The sequence below is a fragment of the Cynocephalus volans genome, chromosome 5 (genome assembly GCF_027409185.1).
Source record: "Cynocephalus volans isolate mCynVol1 chromosome 5, mCynVol1.pri, whole genome shotgun sequence".
In the NCBI taxonomy this organism is placed as follows: Eukaryota; Metazoa; Chordata; class Mammalia; order Dermoptera; family Cynocephalidae; genus Cynocephalus; species Cynocephalus volans.
The window spans coordinates 16,493,797-16,517,482 of NC_084464.1; the positions used below are offsets into that span (position 1 = coordinate 16,493,797).

The following is a 23,686-nucleotide window of genomic DNA, read 5'->3' on the forward strand; positions in this document are numbered from 1 at the left end:
GGAAATTAAACAGCATTCTACTTAATGACATATGGGTCCAAGAAGAAATCAAGCAGGAAATCAAAAAGTTTATTGAAACTAATGAAAACAATGATACATCATACCAAAACCTGTGGGATACTGCAAAAGCAGTATTGAGGGGAAAATTTATTGCATTAAATGCTCACTTCAGAAGAATAGAAAGATGGCAAGTGAACAACCTAACACTTCACCTTAAAGAACTAGAAAAACAGGAACAATCCAATCCTAAAGTTAGCAGACGGAAAGAAATCATTAAGATCAGAGCAGAACTGAATGAAATTGAAAACCAAAAAACAATTCAAAAGATCAACAAATCAAAAAGTTGGTTTTTTGAAAAGATAAATAAAATTGACAAACCATTAGCATGGCTAACAAAAAAAAGAAGAGAGAAGACTCAAATAACAAAAATTAGAAATGAAAAAGGCGATATTACAACTGATTCATCTGAAATACAAGGAATCATTCGAGACTACTATAAACAACTATACGCCAACAAATTTGAAAATCTGGAGGAAATGGATAAATTTCTGGACACACACAAGCTCCCAAAACTGAACCGTGAAGACGTAGAAAACTTGAACAGACCAATAACAATAAAGGAGATTGAAGCTGTTATCAGAAGGCTCCCAACAAAGAAAAGCCCAGGACCAGATGGATTCACAGCAGAATTTTACCAAACATTCAAAGAGGAATTGACACCGATTCTTTACAAACTATTCCAAAAGATTGAAACGGACACAAATCTCCCAAACTCATTCTATGAAGCAAACATCATCCTGATACCAAAACCAGGTAAAGATATAACCAAAAAAGAAAACTACAGGCCGATATCCTTGATGAATATAGATGCAAAAATCCTCACTAAAATACTAGCAAACAGAATACAGCAACACATACGAAAAATTATTCATCACGATCAAGCGGGATTCATCCCAGGGATGCAAGGTTGGTTCAACATACGCAAATCAATAAATGTGATACACCATATTAATAAACTCAAACACAAGGACCATATGATCATCTCTATAGATGCTGAAAAAGCATTTGACAAAGTTCAGCACTCATTCATGACAAAGACCCTCTATAAGTTAGGTATAGAGGGAAAGTATCTCAACATAATTAAAGCCATATATGACAAACCCACTGCCGATATCATCCTGAATGGGGAAAAGCTGAAAGCTTTTCCTTTAAGAACAGGCACTAGACAAGGATGCCCACTCTCACCACTCCTATTCAACATAGTGTTGGAAGTACTAGCCAGAGCAATCAGAGAAGAGAAGGAAATAAAGGGCATCCAGATTGGAAAAGATGAAGTCAAACTGTCCCTGTTTGCAGATGACATGATCCTATATATCGAACAGCCTAAAACCTCTACAAAAAAACTGTTGGAATTGATAAATGATTTCAGCACAGTAGCAGGATACAAAATCAACACACAAAAATCAGTAGCATTTCTTTTCTCCAATAGTGAACATGCAGAAGGAGAAATCAAGAAAGCCTGCCCATTTACAATAGCCACCAAAAAAATAAAATACTTAGGAATTGAGTTAACCAAGGAGGTGAAAAATCTCTATAATGAGAACTACAAACCACTGCTGAGAGAAATTAGAGAGGATACAAGAAGATGGAAAGATATTCCATGCTCTTGGATTGGAAGAATCAACATAGTGAAAATGTCCATACTACCCAAAGTGATATACAAATTCAATGCAATCCCCATCAAAATTCCAAAGACATTTTTCTCAGAAATGGAAAAAACTATCCAGACATTTATATGGAACAATAAAAGACCACACGTAGCCAAAGCAATGCTGAGCAAAAAAAAAATAAAGCTGGAGGCATAACACTACCTGACTTTAAGCTATACTACAAAGCTATAATAACCAAAACAGTATGGTACTGGCATAAAAACAGACACACTGACCAATGGAATAGAATAGAGAATCCAGAAATCAACCCACACACTTACTGCCATCTGATCTTTGACAAAGGCACCTAGCCTATTCACTGGGGAAGGGACTGCCTCTTCAGCAAGTGGTGCTGGGATAACTGGATATCGATATGCAGGAGAATGAAACTAGATCCATACCTCTCACCGTATACTAAAATCAACTCAAAATGGATTAAGGATTTAAATATACACCCTGAGACAATAAAACTTCTTAAAGAAAACATAGGAGAAACACTTCAGGAAATAGGACTGGGCACAGACTTCATGAATACGACCCCAAAAGCACGGGCAACCAAAGGAAAAATAAACAAATGGGATTATATCAAACTAAAAAGCTTCTGCACAGCAAAAGAAACAATTAAAAGAGTTAAAAGACAACCAACAGAGTGGGAGAAAATATTTGCAAAATATACATCTGACAAAGGATTAATATCCAGAATATATAAGGAACTCAAACAACTTTACAAGAAGAAAACAAGCAACCCAATTAAAAAATGGGCAAAAGAGCTAAGTAGGCATTTCTCTAAGGAAGATATACAAATGGCCAACAGACATATGAAAAAATGCTCAACATCACTCAGCATCCGGGAAATGCAAATCAAAACCACATTGAGATACCATCTAACCCCAGTTAGGATGGCTAAAATCCAAAAGACTATGAAAGATAAATGCTGGCGAGGCTGCGGAGAAAAAGGAACTCTCATACATTGTTGGTGGGACTGCAAAATGGTGCAGCCTCTATGGAAAATGGTATGGAGGTTCCTTAAACAATTGCAAATAGATCTACCATACGACCCAGCCATCCCACTGTTGGGAATATACCCAGAGGAATGGAAATCATCAAGTCGAAGGTATACCTGTTCCCCAATGTTCATCGCAGCACTCTTTACAATAGCCAAGAGTTGGAACCAGCCCAAATGCCCATCATCAGATGAGTGGATACGGAAAATGTGGTACATCTACACAATGGAATACTACTCAGCTATAAAAACGAATGAAATACTGCCATTTGCAACAACATGGATGGACCTTGAGAGAATTATATTAAGTGAAACAAGTCAGGCACAGAAAGAGAAATACCACATGTTCTCACTTATTGGAGGGAGCTAAAAATTAATATATAAATTCACACACACACATACACACACACACACACAAACCGGGGGGGGGGGGAAGAAGATATAACAACCACAATTATTTGAAGTTGATACAACAAGCAAACAGAAAGGACATTGTTGGGGGGGAGGGGGGGAGGGAGAAGGGAGGGAGGTTTTGGTGATGGGGAGCAATAATCAGCTACAATGTATATCGACAAAATAAAATTTTTAAAAAAAAATGAAAAAAAAAAAAAAAAAAGAAATAGAAGACAAAATGAAACTAATGCAAAAGGAGTATGATATTAGAAGTAACAAGATGTTAAATAAACATGAATAAAAACCAGGCCAGAAGCAGGGAGGACAGGCCTAAGAAGCCTCATAAAAAGGGATGAAAAAGAATAAAAATACAAAAATAACTAGAAAGAAGATGCTAGATACGTATGACAAAAGAGATCTAACTTCACATTATTGGTGTTCCTGGTGCTCTTTTTTTTTTTTTTTTTTTTGTGACCAGCCACACGTCACTGCACCGGCCATCCTTATATGGGATCCGAACCTGCGACGGGAGCACTGCTGCGCTCCCAGCGCCGCACTCTCCCGAGTGCGCCACGGGGTCAGCCCATTGGTGTTCCTAAAGGACAAAATCGAACAGAGAAAAATATTCAAAGATATCATAGAAAAGCAATCACTCCTAAAATTAAGATGTGAATCTGCAAATCAAAAGAGCAGACCCTGCCCCAGAAAAAATTAATGGTAAAATTACTGAACCTCAGAGAAAAAAAACTCATCACACAGGCTCTGAAAGGTAGTAGCGTCATTCACAGCATGGAATCTGTGAACCAGATTCTACATTATCAGGAGGAAAAAACAAGTCACCTAGGAGGAGAAAAGTCAAGCTGGCATCAGTTTTAAGGCTGGCCAAGGTTTCTTTCAGTACACAGGTAACATATATTCTCAAATATGCAAGAATTCAAGAACATAATATTGAGAAACCCTTTCTTGAAAAATCGGTCACAACATACATACAAGAAATGGAAAAGTGTTACAAAACAACTGCTTGGTAAGCTCTGAAACCATTCAAAAGAGAATGGCCAAACAACCACTGGAATTACTGGTAACGGAACAGAAAGTTCAAGTTAAAGATCTTAATAACATAAATCAGAGCAGAGCAGAGAAGAAAGGTGGGAGGAAACGCAAACGCACCTCCCATTTTTTTTCTTCTTTCACAGCAACCATATAGACCAGTTAAAATTAAAACATTCTGCCAAAAAAAAAAAATCATAATGACCCAAACATCAGTGTTCCATACTTGAAGTTCAGCAATCCCTTCAGTTTTATACTTTCTCTCTCTCCTGTTACATTTAAGTTAAATTAAATGTTTTTAAAAGTTAAAAATACCATGTGTATTATGATCCTATCTTTATAAAAGACTTTCAAGCCATCCTTCCATCCACCTAAAAGTTCAGAGGCGATTAGAATGAAGTTGACCAAATATAACCACCATTATTTCTAAATTATAAAACACAGGGTGACTTAATTAGTCTCCACTTTTCTATGTGTTTTAATTTTTAATTAATAAGTATGCATCATTTTCAGAAAGCCTATATGTCAGGACATTAAACTGAAATTTTGAATGAGGCAAAAATGAATAAATGCTACATAACAAAATGTACAATTTACAAAGGAAATAGGTGAAAATCATTTCGGTAACTCTAGTACTACGATCAGTCCAAAGATACAAAAAGGGGTAGAATGTTGAGAGGGATTTTATGAGGATTCTTTCTGAGGAAGTTTGATGGAGCCTCTTTCCTCCTTCTCTCTAGGAAGAAGGTGTCTATCTCTTTAGCTCAAGGAGTGGGAACTTCAACCACTCACCTTGGGAGAGGGACTCACGTGTGCTCCATGCACTGAGGTAGACCACAAACATGCCCCCAACCAGCCTGGGACCCACTATAAACTGCGATGGGGAAGTCACTGCACCTACCAGCAGTGGGAGTGTCGCATAGGCCAGACAAGGGCAGTATGGGTGAGAGCCAGTACTGAGACACTGTAAATCTTGCCAAAGAAAGCACCTGGGCGGGTAAGAGGACAACCACAGAAGCATTACTTCTATGCAAGGGATCTCAGAAGAGCCTGGGCAAAGGCGGGCGTAGTAAGCCACAGAAGAATCACCTAACTCAAGGAAGCTGGAGTTGGAAGGACCCAGTAGGGATCTTCGGAAGAACCTAGGAAAATGCGCATTAGATATCTAGAGTACTAAGCCACCCAGCTAATGTAGGACCATTGTATTCCTTTACTGTCCTCACCCCACTCTTCAATCTTGGCAGGGACCTAAGTGGTAGACAGCCAGCTCAGGGGAAAAGGATAAGTAGAAAGGGTAGGGGGAACAGTCACACAACACCACCCTTTCCTATCACCAGGTCTTTCATCCAGAGGCAGAAGATCACCTCTGAACACAATTTGAAAGACACTGGGGGGGAAAAAGTCGTGTTTGACTTACATCCCACAGTACACTAGTTCAACATATTGGTTACACATGCAATATCATCAAATCATAGGCAGAAATGTATCGGGGAATGGGGGAGGAATGGGGAAACAGCCAGGTGCACATGTACCTACAAGGTTTCTTCTTTACACTGTAAATCAATTACACTAATAAAACCACATCAACAAAGCAGAGTAGGGAAATAATTAGGACTGACAACTATATAGTCTAAGCAGACCAATTAGGATAGTATTAAAAAGCAGTCAGCATGGAATATAGGCTAGGTAAGGAGGGAAGTAAGGATGTCAGAGGGATATGTAACAATGAAAAGGTGGTAAGGTCAATGGATTAAGACTTAGAAGTCCTAGTGGAGTCAAAGCACTATGGAGTTGGGGGAGCAGAGGGAGTCAGCCAAAATGTAGGAATAGCAGAGTAAGAGAAATGCTTAAAATTGAGATTATGGAAGTTCAGTCAATAAAATGTGTTTGAATCCAAAACCCAGCCAGGCCACTTATTACTTATGTTTCCTCATGCTATAGGATTGTTATGAGCACTAAATAAAGTAAAACCTAAGCAGCTACCCAACACCTGGCACATAATAAGCACTCAGAGTCACCCCATTAATGCAAAGGGCAGCTGATGAGTGCATGAACTAGAAATGTCAGAGGGGTGAGGGGGAAAAACAACTAAGCTATCAGAGTAGAACCACACACATTTTAAAGTGCGCATTACTTAGTATATTATTAGTCTGTTTTGTGTTGCTATAACAGAAATACCTGAGACTGGGAATTTATAAAGAACAGAGGTTTATTTGGCTTACAATTCTGGGACAGCTGCATCTGGCACTGGCCTCAGGCTGCTTATACTCATGGCGGAAAGCGGCAGGCAGCCGGTGGTGGGTAAAGGCAGACCACATGGCAAGAGGAAGCAAGAGAGAGAGAGAGAGGAGGTGCCAGGGTCTTTTAACAAACAGCTCTTGTGGGAACCAATAGAGCGAGAACTCACTCATTAATCTCCCCACCCCCGGGGGGAGTATTAATCCATTCATGAGGGATCCGCCCCCATGACTCAATCAGTTTCCAACACTGCCACATTGGGGATCACATTTCCATGAGTTTTGGAGGGGACAACACATCCAAACTCTGTCACTTAGCTTCAAATACAAGAATACTGCAGTATGAAGGAAATCCAAAACCGAGGGAAAAAGAAGAAAAAAATCATTAGTTAATCATGAAACTACAGCACTAGTAGGATATTCCACTGAATTACTGACCAGTCAATTAGCAAATATTTATTGAATCCCATGGAAATAGTTATTGAATCCTATACAAAGGGCAGTCTAATCATTTATTTCAATATCTATCTGCTAATAAGCAAAATTAGAACTAGATTGAAAGTAAAATAGATGGACTTTACTGATTGCTTGTATTTACAAAGAGGAGTGGGAGCTGAGGATGACCTGACCCAGGAGACTGTCCATACAGTGCTGAGAGGTCATGCTTCTGCCACATGACGGGGAGGGAGAATATACTCTGTAGCCATGGAAGAGACCAAAACTATATGGTTAACACGGGAGAAACATCCTGGCTTGATTATGACCTCACCAGGGGTTCTCAAGCTATTCTAGTCTGAGAATAAGTTTTAACTTTGAAAAATTATCCAACTCTGCACAAGATCAGATGTATACTTTCAATATCCACTGTAACTCAAAATTACTTGAAAGCATTAATGAACCACAATAGCTTTTAATCACTGCATATTTTTATAATCATTACACTATCCGCATGTTTGAAAAGGAGGAGGACATACCTACGTTGAAACTTTGGGGGCACACAGGGATTCAGAAGCCCTTGTTTCTGTGGCTCCTATGGTTGCCTAGCATGGGAGCTAGAAACCACAGTTGTAACTGATTGAGCTGACAGGACCATGAATCTTTTAAAATTCATATTCCTCAGCCTAAAATTGCAGAATCCGCAGCATAGCAAGAAAAAAAAAAAAAAAAAAAAAAAAACATACTGAAGTTGAAAAACAGGTTGGGAGGGATTCTAACAAAATACAAAACCAAACTCAAGCTTCATCAAATTACTGATCAAGCAGCAAATATGCATTAAATGCATATTGTATGCATAGTAATGATCATTCACTGTAATCATATTTAAGCATCAACACACCAATTATGTAATTTTTCAAGCACAGAGCTAAAGAGAATGCAGGATACCCAACTCTTAGACAACCAGGGCTTGAAAATGAAAGTTTACCGAGTGGTAAAGATGCTTACCCAGTTTAGAAGGATGCCAACTACAGAAAATAAAAATTAAATATTAATTATTTTTTAAATTTTTCAAGGCTGCTTTTAGGCTTCATACAACCAAATCGAATATGGCATGACATAGTCTGTAAAACTGAAACATTTTGAAATCAAACAGTCCTCAGTTCAAATATCAGATCTCCCATGTCAACTGGGGTGACTTACTTAAAGTCTCTAAGCTTCAGGGGGTTTTTCTGGTTTTGTTTTTGGTAAAATATGGGTAACAATGTCTACTTCACTCAGTTAGTATAAGAAACACTTAAGAATGTATGCCAGATGCCTTTGCAATGCCTAGCAATCAATTAAAAATTGCTTGGGAAAGAAGGGAACTCAGTATTGTCTGTGAGCCTCAGGAAAATCTACACGAGGCTGAAGACCATATCACACTGATATGTATTCATCTTTCCTTTTTATGGGAGGCAGACTGAGTTAACAGACGACTATCTTAACCCAGCAAAGGCAGGGCAATAGGCCCCTTCCAAACACAGGCTGCAGAGGCAACAAGGGAAAAAGACCTGAAAGGTCTGCAGATCACCTGATAAAAGCTCCTACACTGACATTTCTGATTGCTTTTTTATGTTCCTATTAATATTCAGAAGCTTTATTTTAGAAACCTAAACAATATGAAATAAGATTGTGATTAGATATAACCATGTGCTCACAATTTCTATATTAAGTGAAATGATGAAAAAAGTAGAATACTTCCTTTCCTCCCACACCTTAGTAGAGCCAACTTATTATGCACAAAGAGATTAAACCCTAAAGCACAGAACACCCTTCTGTTGCACCCCGTACTCCCAATCTCCTACTGCCCATGGAGCTATGGCAGTTTAGGGATCCAGAGTGCTCCAGACAGTTGAAGATCCCAGCTATGAACAGAGGCGGGGAGAACGCAGGCATTCTGCAGGGAATAAATGGGAAGTGAAACCATTTGATGAGTCTCAGATTCTTGCTTCTTGCAATATCTATCCCTTTGCAAATAAAACAGTCTATGGCCTTGTCATGAGGACAGACATTTCCCTAATTTTGAAAGGTCCTAAGACACAAGACTATGCGGATTAACGTAGTCATCAGATTACTGTATCAAATAGGGTGACCATATGTCTCAGTGTCCCCAAGACAGTTCAGGTTTATGCCTGCTGTCCCAGAATAAATATTTAATTACATCTAGTGTTACTGATCTCAAAAGTATCCTGATTTAGGACACAAATTATATAATCATCCATATGTTAAATGATTTACCTAAAATGAAATGGAAAATCTATGATACAGCTGTGAAATGCAACCAAACTGACACAAACCTAGTCAACTTTTTTTCCTTACTATCACATACCTACATCATTTACAAGCATTTCAAAAATGCACAATAAATCTCCCTAGACACAGTAAAACTAATATCAACAATCTAGGATTATAGCATACTGAAACTAAAAAATGCATTTAAAAGGCGCTCCACTGTAAGTCAATAATTTGTGTCAATAATCCATACAACCCCTACAGAGCCTGCTCTTTTAGAAAGAAAATACCAATTCCAAATGCAATGTTAAATAATGTCCCTAATAACCAAGCACAATAACCTGCTAAAATGATAATCACTTCCATGCTTCCAGCATTATCCAGAAACATAAAATAAAAACATTCACTACCAAAGTCTCTTCACTTCAAATTATGAAAATAGTGCCAAGAAAGCTGGTTTTAAGATAACAAAAAGTTCTTGGAGAATAAATCATAACACAAGAGAAAAAAGTGTCCAAAATATGTATCACTTTTCAAAAGGAACTGGTGCAATGCTTGCTCAGTGTGCTAAGTGACTGCACTATTCCTATTCTATTTTCCACTGAAGCAAAGAAAATTAATGTCTAGTAATATGAAATCTAAACCTAAACCCTGCTAACAGGAAGTAATATAATTGGAAAAAATGGAATAGAATTTATGTTATGAATAAACATCTCATTTTACCTAAAATTGTTGGTGGTGATGGGACAGGAAGATAGAAGATGCAGAAATCTAACAATTGCAGGCTTATTTCATTTCATTCATTCATTCAACAAATGTTTGCTAAGCACCTCCTAGGCACTACACCTACAATGATGAACAAAACAGACATATGCTCCTGCCCTCACAGAATTCACATTCTGGTGGGAGAAATCAACATTAAACCAATAACCTACCATTATACAGACATATAATTTTAAAATATAGGGCTGGCCAGTTAGCTCAGTTGGTTAGAGCGTGGTGCTGATAACACCAAGGGTCCAGGGTTCGATCCCTGTACTGGCCAACTGCAAAAAAAAAAAAAAAAGTTTAGGTAAAGAATAAGATATTCTAAAAAATAACAATAAAACCAGGAGGGCACAATTTAAATTGGGGTCAGAAACACTTCACTGAAGAAGTGACATTTAAGCTGAGTAGTTATGGATCAAGTGAATAGAATGAGAGAATACTGATTGATTATTCAAGAGAGGGACCCTATCTACACATCCTTAAGTAGAAAAAAGGTCAGCCTGTATGTACACATAACAGATTTCTGTTAAGAAAAAAAAAAAAAAATGAAAATATCCCAAAGGTTCACAAGTAGAAAAGAAAAATAACTTTAAATTAACCAGTATAATAAATGCCAAATAAAGACTTTAGGCAAGGCTGAAACAGGGAAACTCTATTTTATTTTTGGCACTATATCAAGATATGTTGAGCTGCAAGTAACTGAAAACCCAAATAATTGTGGCTTAAATTAGAAAGACCTTTGTTGTTAACTAAACAAGAAGTCTAAAGGGATCCAGTTCCAGGTTTCATTCAGCTGCTCAAAAAGCCAAGGTTTAGGTTGGAATCTCCTGTATTTTCTCGGCCCTTCCGTCACGCTTTTCTCTGCAGGGTTGCAAGATGGCTGTTGAGCTTCAAGCATTAGACATACTAGTATCCCAAGCAAGAGGGAAGAAGAGATGGCATAAACAAGCCCTCCCTTGTAAATACCTATCTTTTAATAGAAAGCAAAATATTTCCCAGAAACCTCCCAGCAACTTCCCCTTGTCTCATTAACCAGATCTGTGTCTTGTGGCTACCCCTGTCTGTAAGATCCAAGTATCTGGTAAAGAGAGAATGGAATCACCATGATTGCCGAAGACCATTATAATTCACTTCCAGGAACGAGGCACGTGACCACCTGAACAAAATCAGGGTTCTGATGGCCAGGAAGAAGTATGGTTGATGGGGAAGCTAACTAACACTATCTGCCAAAGTCACCCAATAATTTTAATAGATGAATTATTTAGAGCTTATGTGATTGACTGACTCATTTAACCACTGGTATTTATTGATCATCTATGTGCAAAGCTAGATGCAAAGTGTGGGGAACAATGGTAATCAAAAAAAAGTCCTTGTTCTCATGGAATATACAGCCGGATATCAGTGAAAAATATTAATTGAATAATCACACAGGAAGTGTATAACTCTGGCAAGACTGCTCTAATGAATTTTGTTGCCTTTCACAAAAAATAATTTCCCCTTCTCTTGGTAACTACTTTGATTTCCTTGTGTGTTCTCCAATAGCTACATACCTATCCCCCAACTTTCTCACAGCCAATGTACCTTGAGGGCAGCTGCCCCCACCCTTATCTCTAGGTGTTACACAGGTGGCTCAAGCCTAAAATAACCATGATCCTCCCCCTGGCCAGTTACTGGTTCAAGATGGATGAGCACATGACTCAATGAGGGCCAACGGGGTGAACAGAGAGGACTGCAGTGCATTCCCGGTCCAAAAGCTCTCTCACTCTTTGAAGTTCTGGAAACAAATATCCCAAAATTGCTGGCAGCCTTCCACAACCAAGAGAGGACGCCTGCCCCAGGATGAAGTTGACAATGGAGAAGACAATTAAAAAAAAAAAAAACAACAGATCTTTGACTACATCACTCAAACCCACCAACCCTAAAGCCCATCAGGCCTCTGAACTCTCAAGTCACAGGAGACAATAAATCTACTATGTTGGTTTAGATCAATTTGACTTGGGTTCCCTGTTAATTTGCAACATTCACTCTCAGCTGAAAAGCAGTTCACAATACTAAGGGAGCTTAAAAGAGGAATATCTGCTCAAGTCAGAGAAGCGAGCTTTCAATAAGTATATCTTAAACTGAGAGCCGAAGAATTAGGAAAGAAAGGAACAACAGCCAAGGCAGCTGGATCAGCATTGGCAAAGGCCTCGAAGATAGAGGAGAAAGATGTAAGTACTAAAGAAATAAAAACAGCAAGTGAAAAAGAATAAAGTATGATATGGGGCTGGAGAAGTGGGTAGAATCTATACTCCTCAGGGCTTTATAGGCTGCATTAGGGAGTTCAGACTTTATCCTAGCATAGAAATTACTGTCTACAGTGTGGTGACATTCATTCATATAAACATTTTCAAGATAACAGAAAAGGATTTTTTAGGAAAACCCATAACTCAGCAGCCATGGAATCTCCTCTACAAGGTTCTTAACAAAGGGGCATTTAGACTCAGCTTGGAACAGTTCTAGTGAAGCACACTCATGTCCTGAAATTTATTAATCTAGGATAGTTTACTTGCAGGCTTTAAAAAGTAGGGCATAAAGGAGATTCTTTGAAGATTGGGCCTCTGCAAATGAAAGCTGTGCCATAATTACTGTCATACCCAGCTCTCACAGCACCCAGAAGTCAAGAGTGTGAATGGGGTTCCTAATGGGACTTAAACTTATAAATGGTCAGCCACATGCCCTTGTTTTGAAGTGCTCAAAGATTTTAAAAAGATAATGTCCTTACCTCAAAATGTCAAGGAGGTAAGAAAGTACGTTGCCTGCTAAACTTTCTTCTATTTCATGACTTCTCCATTTTACCTTCCCCAGCATTCCAGAATTCCAGGAATTGTTAAAAAAATAATTCTCTCAATAAACTGCTCTTCATAAACTGAAGCTAACTCTGTTTTACTGTAATATAACTATAATCCATTTCATACAAGCTAGGCTTTTATTACTCTTAAATATTATTAGTTACTCAAGCTTACAATTACACACACACACTACAAGTTTGCCAAGCTGAATTCCTTCATTTGTGCTCAGCAAGTAAATTTTTAAAGTTATTAAACTAAAAATGTATAAAATATTAATTCATGTAAAAGTAAAGTATTCACTACAATGGCAAAGAAATTATGAATTCTCTGTATAGCTTCTCTTGTATAATATCAAAGGTATATCATCCTTCTGAGAGATCAGCTATTGCCACAAAACTCAGAGTTACACATCTTAAGACAATGACCTAGTATTTCTCCAGTGATTAGCAAAATATAGGCTGCTTTTTCTAAACAAAGAGTCAGCATTGCAAATCTTAAATGTTTTCTGTGAAGAACCAACTAATTTGGACAAACAAGAAATGGCAGCTATTATTCCCCATTCAAAGAAGTCAATCAGAACTTCAAATTTGTCTTTTAAAAAATGACTAAAATGAGATATAGGGAAAGTGCCCAGCAAAGTTCCTAGGAGAGAAAATAAACTCTAAATAAATAATATCTACTGTTATTATCACATGTAGCTAGTTTTGAGTAACAAATCATTCTAAAATATCTGGACAGTATGAAAACATTATTCCTAAAACAGTTATTCCTCATAAGTTGTAAGAAAAAAAGAATCAAGGTGATCTGTAAAAGAATGTTACCATAAATCACATTGTGAAAGAATCCCACATTGGTGGGAGTTTGTAGAGAAAAAGATAGTTTCTTTCCTTTAGAAAGAGAAGAATTAATGCGTTAAAAAAAAAAAAATCCTCTTGAACTAAGTGACATTTGATGATATACTTTACACAAAATCAATTGCCAATGTTATTGTTGCTGCCCAAAGGGAACCCTTAACTTCCAATCAATGAAGCTACAATATCTAGGTGCAAATTGTCATTGCTTTCTAAATTTCTCAAAACAGAGAACAGATTTTCACAAGTATATCTGAAAAGAGCTTCTACAGAAATGTGAGTCTCAGAGAATCCCCAAAGAATAAATGTCTCACACACACATACACATAAATAGATAACCTAAACAAGGCACTAAGTCTTTTCATAGACATGTTAATAGAAGAAAATGTAAATTTATCTTAAAAGACTAAAAAGCTAGCATAAAAATCAACATTTGAGATTCCCTGAATGTTTATATTTTCTATAAAAACAAGTTTGCTTTTATAAATAAATGAGAATCCAACCAAATTAAAATTCACTTATGACTAAATTTTACCTGTTACCCAAGAAAAATTAATAAACTTTTCCAGTTCTTGAAACTGGCACTGAAAACCGTATGTGAAGCACTGCAGCATGATAGCTAGACAAATTACACCTAGGCCAAAGCCCAGCCTAGCCATTTCCTAGCTGTCTGGCCCTGGCTAAACACACTCACCTCTCAACTTCCCTTTCCTTAAATGGAGATAACAGCTTTCGTATCAGGTTGTGGAAGGATGAACTAAGATCATAAAAAGACTCAGCTCATGGTGCCTGACATATATGAGAGCTGATCTCCCTGTACTCACTCTCATGCACTCTCCAGCTCTGGTCAGAACCCTCTCCAGCTGTTCCTCACCAAAGGAAAGATGCTCGCCTTTCCAAGGTAAAGGGTAAAGCTTCCTCCTGCAATATCCATTTTACCGCCACATCCACACACCCAAATTCTCTAATACCTTTCAAGGCCCAGCTCAAACCTAAATCTTCTCAAGCCCAATGCAAATATTACCTCCCCCATAAAGTCCCTTAAGTCCTGCAGATCGATGTTTCTCAACCCTGGCTGTATCCAATCAGCTGGGGAATTAAAAAAAAAAAAAATGTTCCTGAAGCCTGGGCCTCAACTATACTGACTGTTGGTCTGAGCTGTAGCCTCTCCTTGCACCAAGACCCAGTGCTTGAGCAGTACCTCCCTGATACTTTGTACGTCCTATCCCATATTTTAATTACATGCAAAATGCATTTAAACTATAAACTCCTGGAAAAGATGATCTGTGTTTGGTTTTAGCCCTCAAGTTATCACAAGAACAGTTAACTTGAACTATATAGGCTGGTCAGCTATCTGTTTAATGCACAGATAAAGAAATAAATAAAATTTCAGTGCACCTGGAATAGAGTATAGGATTCAAAATCATTGTTCAAAACAAAAGCCTATCAACACTTGGATCACTAATCTCCATTCCAGTAGTTCAAGCTGTTACATTTTACTTTACTTATATGACTTAGCCATTATGTAAGGGAAGAATTGAGTTATTCCACAAAGAGAGGAAGCATCACTAAAATAAAACTGTACAGGGCTAACCACTTCTGTTGTCTGATAGATGGTCCCTACCTTCTCATCCCCCACCACTCCAAACCACTTACAGTTCCCTCATGCCTCCATGCTCTAAATATTCATGGCAATCTCTAACTTATCACATTCTTCATCTGGCTCTTACTGCTCATTCTGGAAGTATCTTCTGTGATGAAAAGCTTTCCCTTAGGTCAAAGTCCTGGCTGAATATCCTAGCATTTGGTAATATTACCCCTTTCATAGCACCTGTCAAAAAGACAACATTGATTTACCTACTCCCCTAACGGTTTCTGGGGGTGAGGGCTCTCACCACTGTAACTACATCATCTTATATAATGTATGGCACTTATGAAATGTTTAATAAATGTTGAAGGCATGAATGAATGGATGTTCATCTGTACAAATACGTGAGTTGATGTCTAAGGTCTCTTCGAGTTTCATATTCTTTTAGAATAAAGGATCAATAAAAACAAATTAAAAGTATGCATAATATTTAGATCCCTATACAAAGTAGAATAATTTCTTTCTTTTTTTTTTTTTAATTTTATTTTGTCGATATACATTGTGGCTGATTATTGCTCCCCATCACCAAAACCTCCCTCCCTTCTCCCTCCCCCTTCCCCCCCAACAATGTCCTTTCTGTTTGCTTGTCGTATCAACTTCAAGTAATTGTGGTTGTTATATCTTCTTCCCCCCCCCAGTTTTGTGTGTGTGTGTGTGTGTGTGTGTGAATTTATATATTAATTTTTAGCTCCCACCAATAAGTGAGAACATGTGGTACTTCTCTTTCTGTGCCTGACTTGTTTCACTTAATATAATTCTCTCAAGGTCCATCCATGTTGTTGCAAATGGCAGTATTTCATTCGTTTTTATAGCTGAGTAGTACTCCATTGTGTAGATGTACCACATTTTCCGTATCCACTCATCTGATGATGGACATTTGGGCTGGTTCCAACTCTTGGCTATTGTAAAGAGTGCTGCGATGAACATTGGGGAACAGGTATACCTTCGACTTGATGATTTCCATTCCTCTGGGTATATTCCCAACAGTGGGATAGCTGGGTCGTATGGTAGATCTATCTGCAATTGTTTGAGGAACCTCCATACCATTTTCAAAGTAGAATAATTTCTAAATAATATCATGAATTGCTTCTTCTATATGGGGTTTTCTTTACACATCATTTTAATATTTAAGCTTAAAGACAGCACATTGTTCTTATATTGCTTATTATAGTTAGAGAAATTCCTCTTCACAAAGCACTAAGTACTCATTGACAATCTTAATTTTAGGGGTTTTTTTTGGTTTTTGCCATCTGGCTGGTACAGGAATTGAACCGTGGGCCTTGGTGTTATCAGCACCCCACTCTAACCAACTGAGCTAACCAGCCAGCCCCTACAACACTAACTTTAACACAAGGTAATACGTGATTTTATATAGGTAAAGAACTATATATAGATAGTTGGTAACTATGGATAAGTGAATGTGAAGGAAATTTTTACATTTTGAGGCCTACACGGTAGTAGATGGATACCCCCAAGTTTATAGCTTTTATCTAAGAAAAAAATCTCAGCCCAAAATGGAATGCATATTGAATAGGACATATGAGTAAAGTCCATTCTCAGCTTCTGACCCAATTCTACATACAATCTCAATTAGTTACTCTTTTAAAATAGTCATCTCCATGATGAAGATGTGCAGAAATGGAGATGTGGCTTTAGAATGTGATTATTTTTTATTAGCCTTCAAGGGAATGATAATCCAACACACTAAAAATTCATTTCAAATAAAATAAGGTATTTGTGAGAAGACTTAGCTTAGAATTAAAAGGGAAGCTATCACTTTCCTAACTTCAATCATTCCATGTGCTAACAGATAACTAAGCTACCCAAACAATTTAAACCTTACATATTTATCTGGAAAGTTTTACTTGATTACAACAAAGTTGTACATTAATTATATAATTAATGATTAAACTACTTTATAATTAGGCATAAACAACTGTATACAGTAATTATTCTCACTTCACTGTCAAAATAAAGCAAAATGCTGTATAATAAAATAATGTAATCCCCACTATTTTTTAAATGTATTTATTTATTAAGAATATTCATGAGATACAAAGGTAATTGTCACCCCTCCTGCCCATGATGTGAGGGCCAGATTCATACTGAGGGCATACCCATTACCAGAAATTACTTTTGTACTCCATATCCCCACCCAATCCCACTATTTTTTAAAAAGCCAGAATAATTTCGATGTTTTTCCTTTTCACTCTGGTAGATAGCTTTCTCTATATGTAACTTGCATAAATGTTGTAGTTTTCCCAGGTCCCACATATCATTTTATATCACCACTCAACAGTGTAACATAATTAAGAGAAAACAGCCCTTGGTCTTACTCTATAACAATGAGCAATTCCCTTGGTACTGGATCCATTAAAAAATGCCAAAGGAAAAACTCAAAATATCAAAAGCCCTTTCGATACTAAACCTGAGGCAAGACTTGCCCAATGACCTGATCAACACACAAGAGTGACAGAAGTTCTGCTACCCTGTAGAAAAGTCTATTTTGAGACTAGTAGATGTATATAAGACCTTAAAGAAATCAGATGAGAAGCTTAAAAACTTTAATGAAAGCATTTCCCTACAATGCCTTTTCTTAAATGCCATTGCATCATGATTAATAAGTATATTTGGGGTGACGCTAGATTGCAAGTACACTAAAGTATGGTAGTAAGGTCAAAGAAGTGTTTGCTGCCCTTGAAGTTCCTGAAAATACAATATTTCTTCCATATAGAGAAAGTGTCATTTTAAAACCGGATATACTAAAACCAATGAGAGCACGACGTGACTCAGTGGTTGGAGAAAGATGGATATTAATGCAAACTTGCTTTTTACGTATAATGTTACTCCTCGCTGTATTTGGGGGCAGAAAGTTGTAGCTCTTCCTAATGCTGATCACGTAAAGCAAGATTCCAAAAATCAGAGAAGTGCTTTGCAAACACAGTAACTAGAACTGTTTGAGGCTTCCCTGAGCACAGTCCCACGCTCAAGGACCAGAACGAACAACTTTAATCCACCACTTGAACAAGGTGATTCAGAAAAGTTCAAGTCTGAGAAAAGCCACAGGAGAAAACTTGCTCAACGTCTTGCCTTGGGTCTGAAATGATCCCAACAAATTCCCTAAAGCCCTAAAGGTTCCCAATTAAATCACCAACATCTACAGTCCAGGCTGCCCTGCCTTTTTTCGCACTTATTAGATTACAAAATTCTGGAAACTCTTGACTCAAAAGCAAAAACATATCCCGGAAATAGGAAAAATCCACGGCCGAGTGCAAACGCCCCGCCTCACCAACCTCCCGCATCGCATCCCCAGGCTGCAGCGAGGCCGGCACTCACCCACCGCTCGCCCGGGAAACCCAGACTCAGGGTGTTTCAAAGTCAGGAGCGCGGCAGACTCGCTTGCTCTCAAGGGCAAGGATCTTAAACCCCCACCTCACAGACACCCTGCAACACTGGGCGCTGCCATCTTGACAAAAGGCGGGCCCTTCCCCGGAGGTCCCTGAGCCGGTCTCCCTGAGCAGAGCCGGAGCGCCAGAAAGCCCCTGGTCTGTCCCTCCATGTCCCCTCACGCCACATCCCCCAACCCGCGAACGCCTAGAAACTTCGACCCGCCGAGGGGGCTCGGCCGAAGTAACGTGACCCTCGAAATCTCGCACAGCCTCTCAGGCAGCGCCGAGGGCGGCCGCAGCCGGCGGGAGGCGGGGCGTCGGCGGCCGGGGGCGGGGCGTCGGCGGGGCGCGCGCTCGGTAACCCGGGCAACGAGGCCACGGGCCTCCTGGAGGTGCTACAGTGCGGGGCGCCCGGGTAACAAATGTCATCGCCACGACCTGGGGAGATCACGAAGGCGCTCCGTGACGAGGCTGCACGCCGTCAGTGCTCGAGCCTCCGACTGTCGTCCCGGAGGAGCGTGGCATTGGCGGCGCCAGGCCCCAGCCCTGCCCCGACCGCTGTCCGTCTTGCTCCCCGCCCTCCCACCGCTCGGAGCGGCCGCCGAGCCCGGAGCCTTCCCGGCGGGGCGGGGGCGCCTCCCTCTCCGCACCGCCCCCTTAGCTGCCCGCGGCCCTGCCTGAGCCCGCCTCCGGAGCGGCGCGGGACGCCGGGCGCCGACCTCAGCGGTGTTCGCCGAGGCCCAGGCGGGCCCGCCGGCAAGGCTGAGCCGCTGCATTTTATTTCGTTCGTGGATTTTGCATAGGCTGAAATTTGTGGCTTGGGTTAACTCGGGACCTCCGCGGAGAGGACCCACTTATTTTTTTTTTTTCTTTCCAAAATGGCAGCCTCCAGTCGCGCACAGGTGTTAGATCTGTACCGGGCGATGCTGAGAGAGAGCAAGCATTTCAGCTCCTACAATTACAGGTGACCCGGCGCGCGGCGGGGCCCGGGGGGACCGAGGGCGCGGGCTGCCCCGCAGTGTCCCCGGGGGCGGGGAGCCGCCGTACGGCGCCGGCAGCCTCGGGACAGTGGCGAGGGCTCCGCCACCGAAAAGCGTGCTCTGCACATAGGGGTGGACTTCTGGAAGCTCCGGAGGACGACACCAGGGCTTGCCCTTCATTCTCCCGGGGAAGACGTTCAAATCTTATGACCTTTTTCCCCCGAAGCTGGACACCTTGGTTGGTACTCTAGAGGCGTTAGTGCCGTGTTTCTGCGGTAAAAAGGATGCACGTGAAAGCTGCGCGCGGTGAAGTTAGGACCAGTGTGTTACATGTAGAAAACTTCCCTGAGAATTGGAAGAGTTGAGAGTGGAAGTGGCCGGTCGGTAGCACGTGGCCACAAGGCTGAAGGCTCGCTCTAGCCCTCGCTTTTATTTCCTAGGTATCTTAGCTCTTTTAATTGCGAGAATCAAATCCATTCTACTTAAGGTATGAGGGGGTGGGTGGTGCACAAGCACAGTAAGCGGTAAAGTAAAGAGGACCTCACGTGCTTCCATGAGCTGAAACGTTGGTTTATCCTGGCTCACCAGTCAGGCATCCCTCTTACAGAACGTTAACAGCAGGAGAGTCAGAGTCTAAACTCTTACATCTTTAATACAGCACACTTACTTTTTCGGTGCCTGTCCCATTGCCGTATATGCTTATGAGTCTTTTTCTTACTCTATACGTATCTTTTTTCTACCTCAGAGCCTCTGCTCTCCCATAGTTTCTGCTTCCTTGTAACTTCTGACCGACATTACTGTATGTATCTTATGGATTCTCTCTGCGTTTTTACAGATTTGGTGTCTTTATTAACTACCTGATCTTCTCTGAGTTTGAGCCTATTTTCAAAAGCAAGAATCTGACTGGACCAGCTCATCTTTTTACACCGGTCCTCACTTTAGGTGACTGGCCAGCCTGTGGATTGGGTTTCACAGGAATAGAGCCCACCCCTGGAACAGATCTGGTTAGGAAGGCCACCCTCCACTGGGTGTGTGAGCTGGCAGGCCCTGTGCTGGGTAGGCCATTACAACCTCGGTCAGTGGACAGGAATGCTAAGCCTCTCAAGCACTGAAAGTGGTAACCAATCATTTTCACCACAATTTGGAAGAACATGTTTTGTCGTTTACATTTACTCTGAATAAGCAAGGACTGGGAAGCAGCATGTGGTTCACACACCGAAGAAACAGTGCAGAGAGGGTATATCTAAGAGCACGTTGTAGGAAGGTTAAGTAGGAGACCTCAGAGAACAAGTCACTCAACCTCTGTATTTCAGTTTTCTTCTTTGTAAAATTAGAATCACTAAGGACCCTTTCATTTCTAAAATTCCATCTGGAAATGGTTTATGAGCCATCTAAGTTTTTTCAAGTGAATAAACGCCAAGTCAACAGGAGTAAACTGCAGGAAGATCATTCAGGGCAGAACCCAGTAGGTAGAAAACTGGAAATGAGTTTCAGTATTAGCAACTATAAGATAATACATATTTTAAAAATAATTGGTCAGAGTATACTTTGACTATATGCTTTCAAGCTAAATTTATTATCCAAATATAAATATATTATCCAAAGGAATCTGGTAATCATTTTTACACTATTGCCTGAAATCATGGACCTAAAACCAGGGATTCCTGCTAGTATCATCTCCCAAGGTAAAAGTAAACTTACTTGTTATAAAGTATGTCCTTCTTTTATATTAAGGCTATATAATGCAGATTTCGAGGATAGTCCCCTCTCTTCTCTAATCTCAGCAGCCGTTTGTCTCTAATGGCAAATCAATAACAACAATGTCCATTGATCACTTTATGTGCCACTACTATTTTACGTTCTCGTATCTGTTAACACATTTATTTTTGACAACAACCCTGTGAGGTAGGTACTATTTTATGACTCAATAAGGAAATAGGCACTGAAAAGTTAATTAACCAATCAAAAGTTGCAGTTAGCTCTGTGAAGCAATCGAAAGTAGACTAGTGCAAATTGTGAAACAACCTGAAAATTGTGATGCCTAACCTAATTGTAGCAATGAAATAAATATTTTGGAATTTTCTTGCAAAACCTATATATAGGCCACATTTAATAGCATGGGCCCTGTCTGCTTCTCTCCCAACAAGTTCCGCACATGCATCCTGCCCTTTTTTATAATCATTTGCAGTTTCTTCACTGTGTCATGTCCTCTTGGACCTCCAGGCCTTTGCAAGTACTGTTCTAGCTGGCATGCCCTTTATCACCTTGTCTAAAGTTCCTCCTCTTCCTTCAAGATGCAGCTCAGTTGTGACCTTCTCTGGACAAAGTTTTTCTGATTCTACCTATTCCACAGTCCCCACCATCCCCTCTCCTCCCACCCAAACAGTTCCCATTCGTATGTGTTCTTTTACCTCAGGGCTTCCAAAAAACTTCTCTGAAGGCTGCTTTGCCCACTGCTATACCAGGCCTTGAAGATGGAACAAACAGAGCTTTGGACTCAGCGAGGCACCTACCATCAGTGTAGGATACAGATATAGAGCAGCTTTCACAGACTGTCAAGTGCTGTGACAGAAGTATGCACAGAGTATAGAATCAAGAAGGCTTCCCAAAATATGACATTGGATCAAAGTCATGAAACAGCATAGTATGCTTAGATAACAGCCAACAATAGAATATTGCTGGAGAGTTAAGTGCAATTCAGGAGGTGACAGAGGACAAGACTGAGGTTGGAAAGAACCACTTATCCAAGAGCCTATGGGCCATGCTAAGGAACCTGGGCTTTATTCTTAGCCAGCAGGCGCCACCAAAGAGCTTTAAGCCATAAAGTAACATGGCCAGATTTGCGTTTTAGATAGATCACTCTAACAGCAAAGTAGAAGGTAATTTTTAGGGGCTAGAAACATAGACACCAAATGGGAGTTGATTGCAACAGTGAGGGTAGAGAATAGAGCCCTAATAAGGACAGGAATAGTGGAAGAGGAAAAAAAGACATATTTGATTAATAATTAGAAGGTAAAATTATTAGAACTTGAATGATTGCATTCAGGAATAAAGAAGAGAATCTAGGAGTCTGGAATGGCATCCGGGTTTCTGGTTAAACTGAGGCACAGAGAGGGCAAGTGTGAAAGTTGTGCCATTAACTGACTTGGGAATACAGAAATAACTTGTGTTGCGGAAAGATTTTTGAGCTTATTTTTAGGGCATGTTGAGTATGAATTTCACCCAAGACACCTAGCAGAGGCAGTTAATCACAGGGCTTTTTTTAAAGCTCAGAGAAGGGATCAGCACTACCAACTCTCTGTGTGACCCTGAGCAAATCACTTCACTCTCTGTTGTATGGTTTCTTATTGTATAAAATGGAAGTGATAATTTATCCGTCTCATAAGGTGGTGAGGTTTAAATGAAGTAATACTTGTCACATAGAATAGTACCTGGCACAGGGCCGAGCCCGTGATGCACTCGGTAGAGTGCTGCGCTGGGAGCGCGGCGACGCTCCCGCCGCGGGTTCGGATCCTATATAGGAATGACCGGTGCACTCACTGGCTGAGTGCCGTTCACGAAAAAATGACAAAAAAAAAAAGAATAGTACCTGGCACAGAATAAGCACCAGTAAATAAAATTATTATTATATGTGAGTTTAAAATCTTGATATTAGATGAAATCTCCTGGAAGAATATTTAAGGCAGTGGTTCTTAACTGGGGCGATTTTGTTTGGCTGTGTCTGGAGACACTTTTGGTTGTCACAACTTGGGTAGGAAGTGCTAGCATCTGATAGGTAGAGGACAGGGATGCACAGGACAGTTCTCAACAAAGAATTATCTGACCCTAAAGGTCAGTTGTGCCAAGATTGAGAAGTCTGAGTTCATAGTGAGAAAATTAGTGAGCTAAGGGTGCTATTCTAGGGAACATCAAAATTTGAGGGGTTTGGCAAAGAAGAGCCCCTAAAGGAGAGGACAGGAAGACACAGTGTATGAATGTGGTTCTTGAACTTATTGGTCTCGGGGCCCTTTTACATTCTTAAATATTACTGAGGACCCTGAAAAGCTTTTGTCTGTCTGCGGCATAGTTATCAATATTTATTATATTAGAAATTAAAATCAAAACATTTTTAAAACACTTAT

At 39.9% G+C, this 23,686-nt stretch overlaps 2 protein-coding genes and 1 non-coding gene across 10 annotated transcripts in view; 2 read left to right on the forward strand and 1 right to left on the reverse strand.

Annotated features, from left to right (window-relative positions):
- FARS2 (phenylalanyl-tRNA synthetase 2, mitochondrial) overlaps window positions 1–18,661 on the reverse strand; it is a 535,122-nt gene extending 516,461 nt beyond the window's left edge. For all 5 annotated transcript variants that reach the window (XM_063097242.1, XM_063097245.1, XM_063097244.1 and 2 more), the window contains exon 1: window positions 18,533–18,661. The gene's annotated coding sequence lies outside the window, so the exon portion shown is untranslated. The remainder of the gene's footprint in view (window positions 1–18,532) is intronic.
- On the forward strand, window positions 10,069–10,143 carry TRNAI-GAU (transfer RNA isoleucine (anticodon GAU)). Its single transcript has one exon. It is a non-coding gene; the product is annotated as a tRNA-Ile (tRNA).
- Window positions 18,662–19,228: 567 nt separating the features above from the next.
- LYRM4 (LYR motif containing 4) overlaps window positions 19,229–23,686 on the forward strand; it is a 138,168-nt gene continuing 133,710 nt past the window's right edge. The window contains exon 1 of one of the 4 annotated variants that reach the window (XM_063097868.1): window positions 19,229–19,549. In XM_063097868.1, coding sequence (XP_062953938.1) covers window positions 19,464–19,549 — 86 coding nt within the window. In that variant the 5' untranslated portion in view covers window positions 19,229–19,463. The remainder of the gene's footprint in view (window positions 19,550–23,686) is intronic. The other 3 variants (XM_063097870.1, XM_063097867.1, XM_063097869.1) reach the window with 3 other exon arrangements.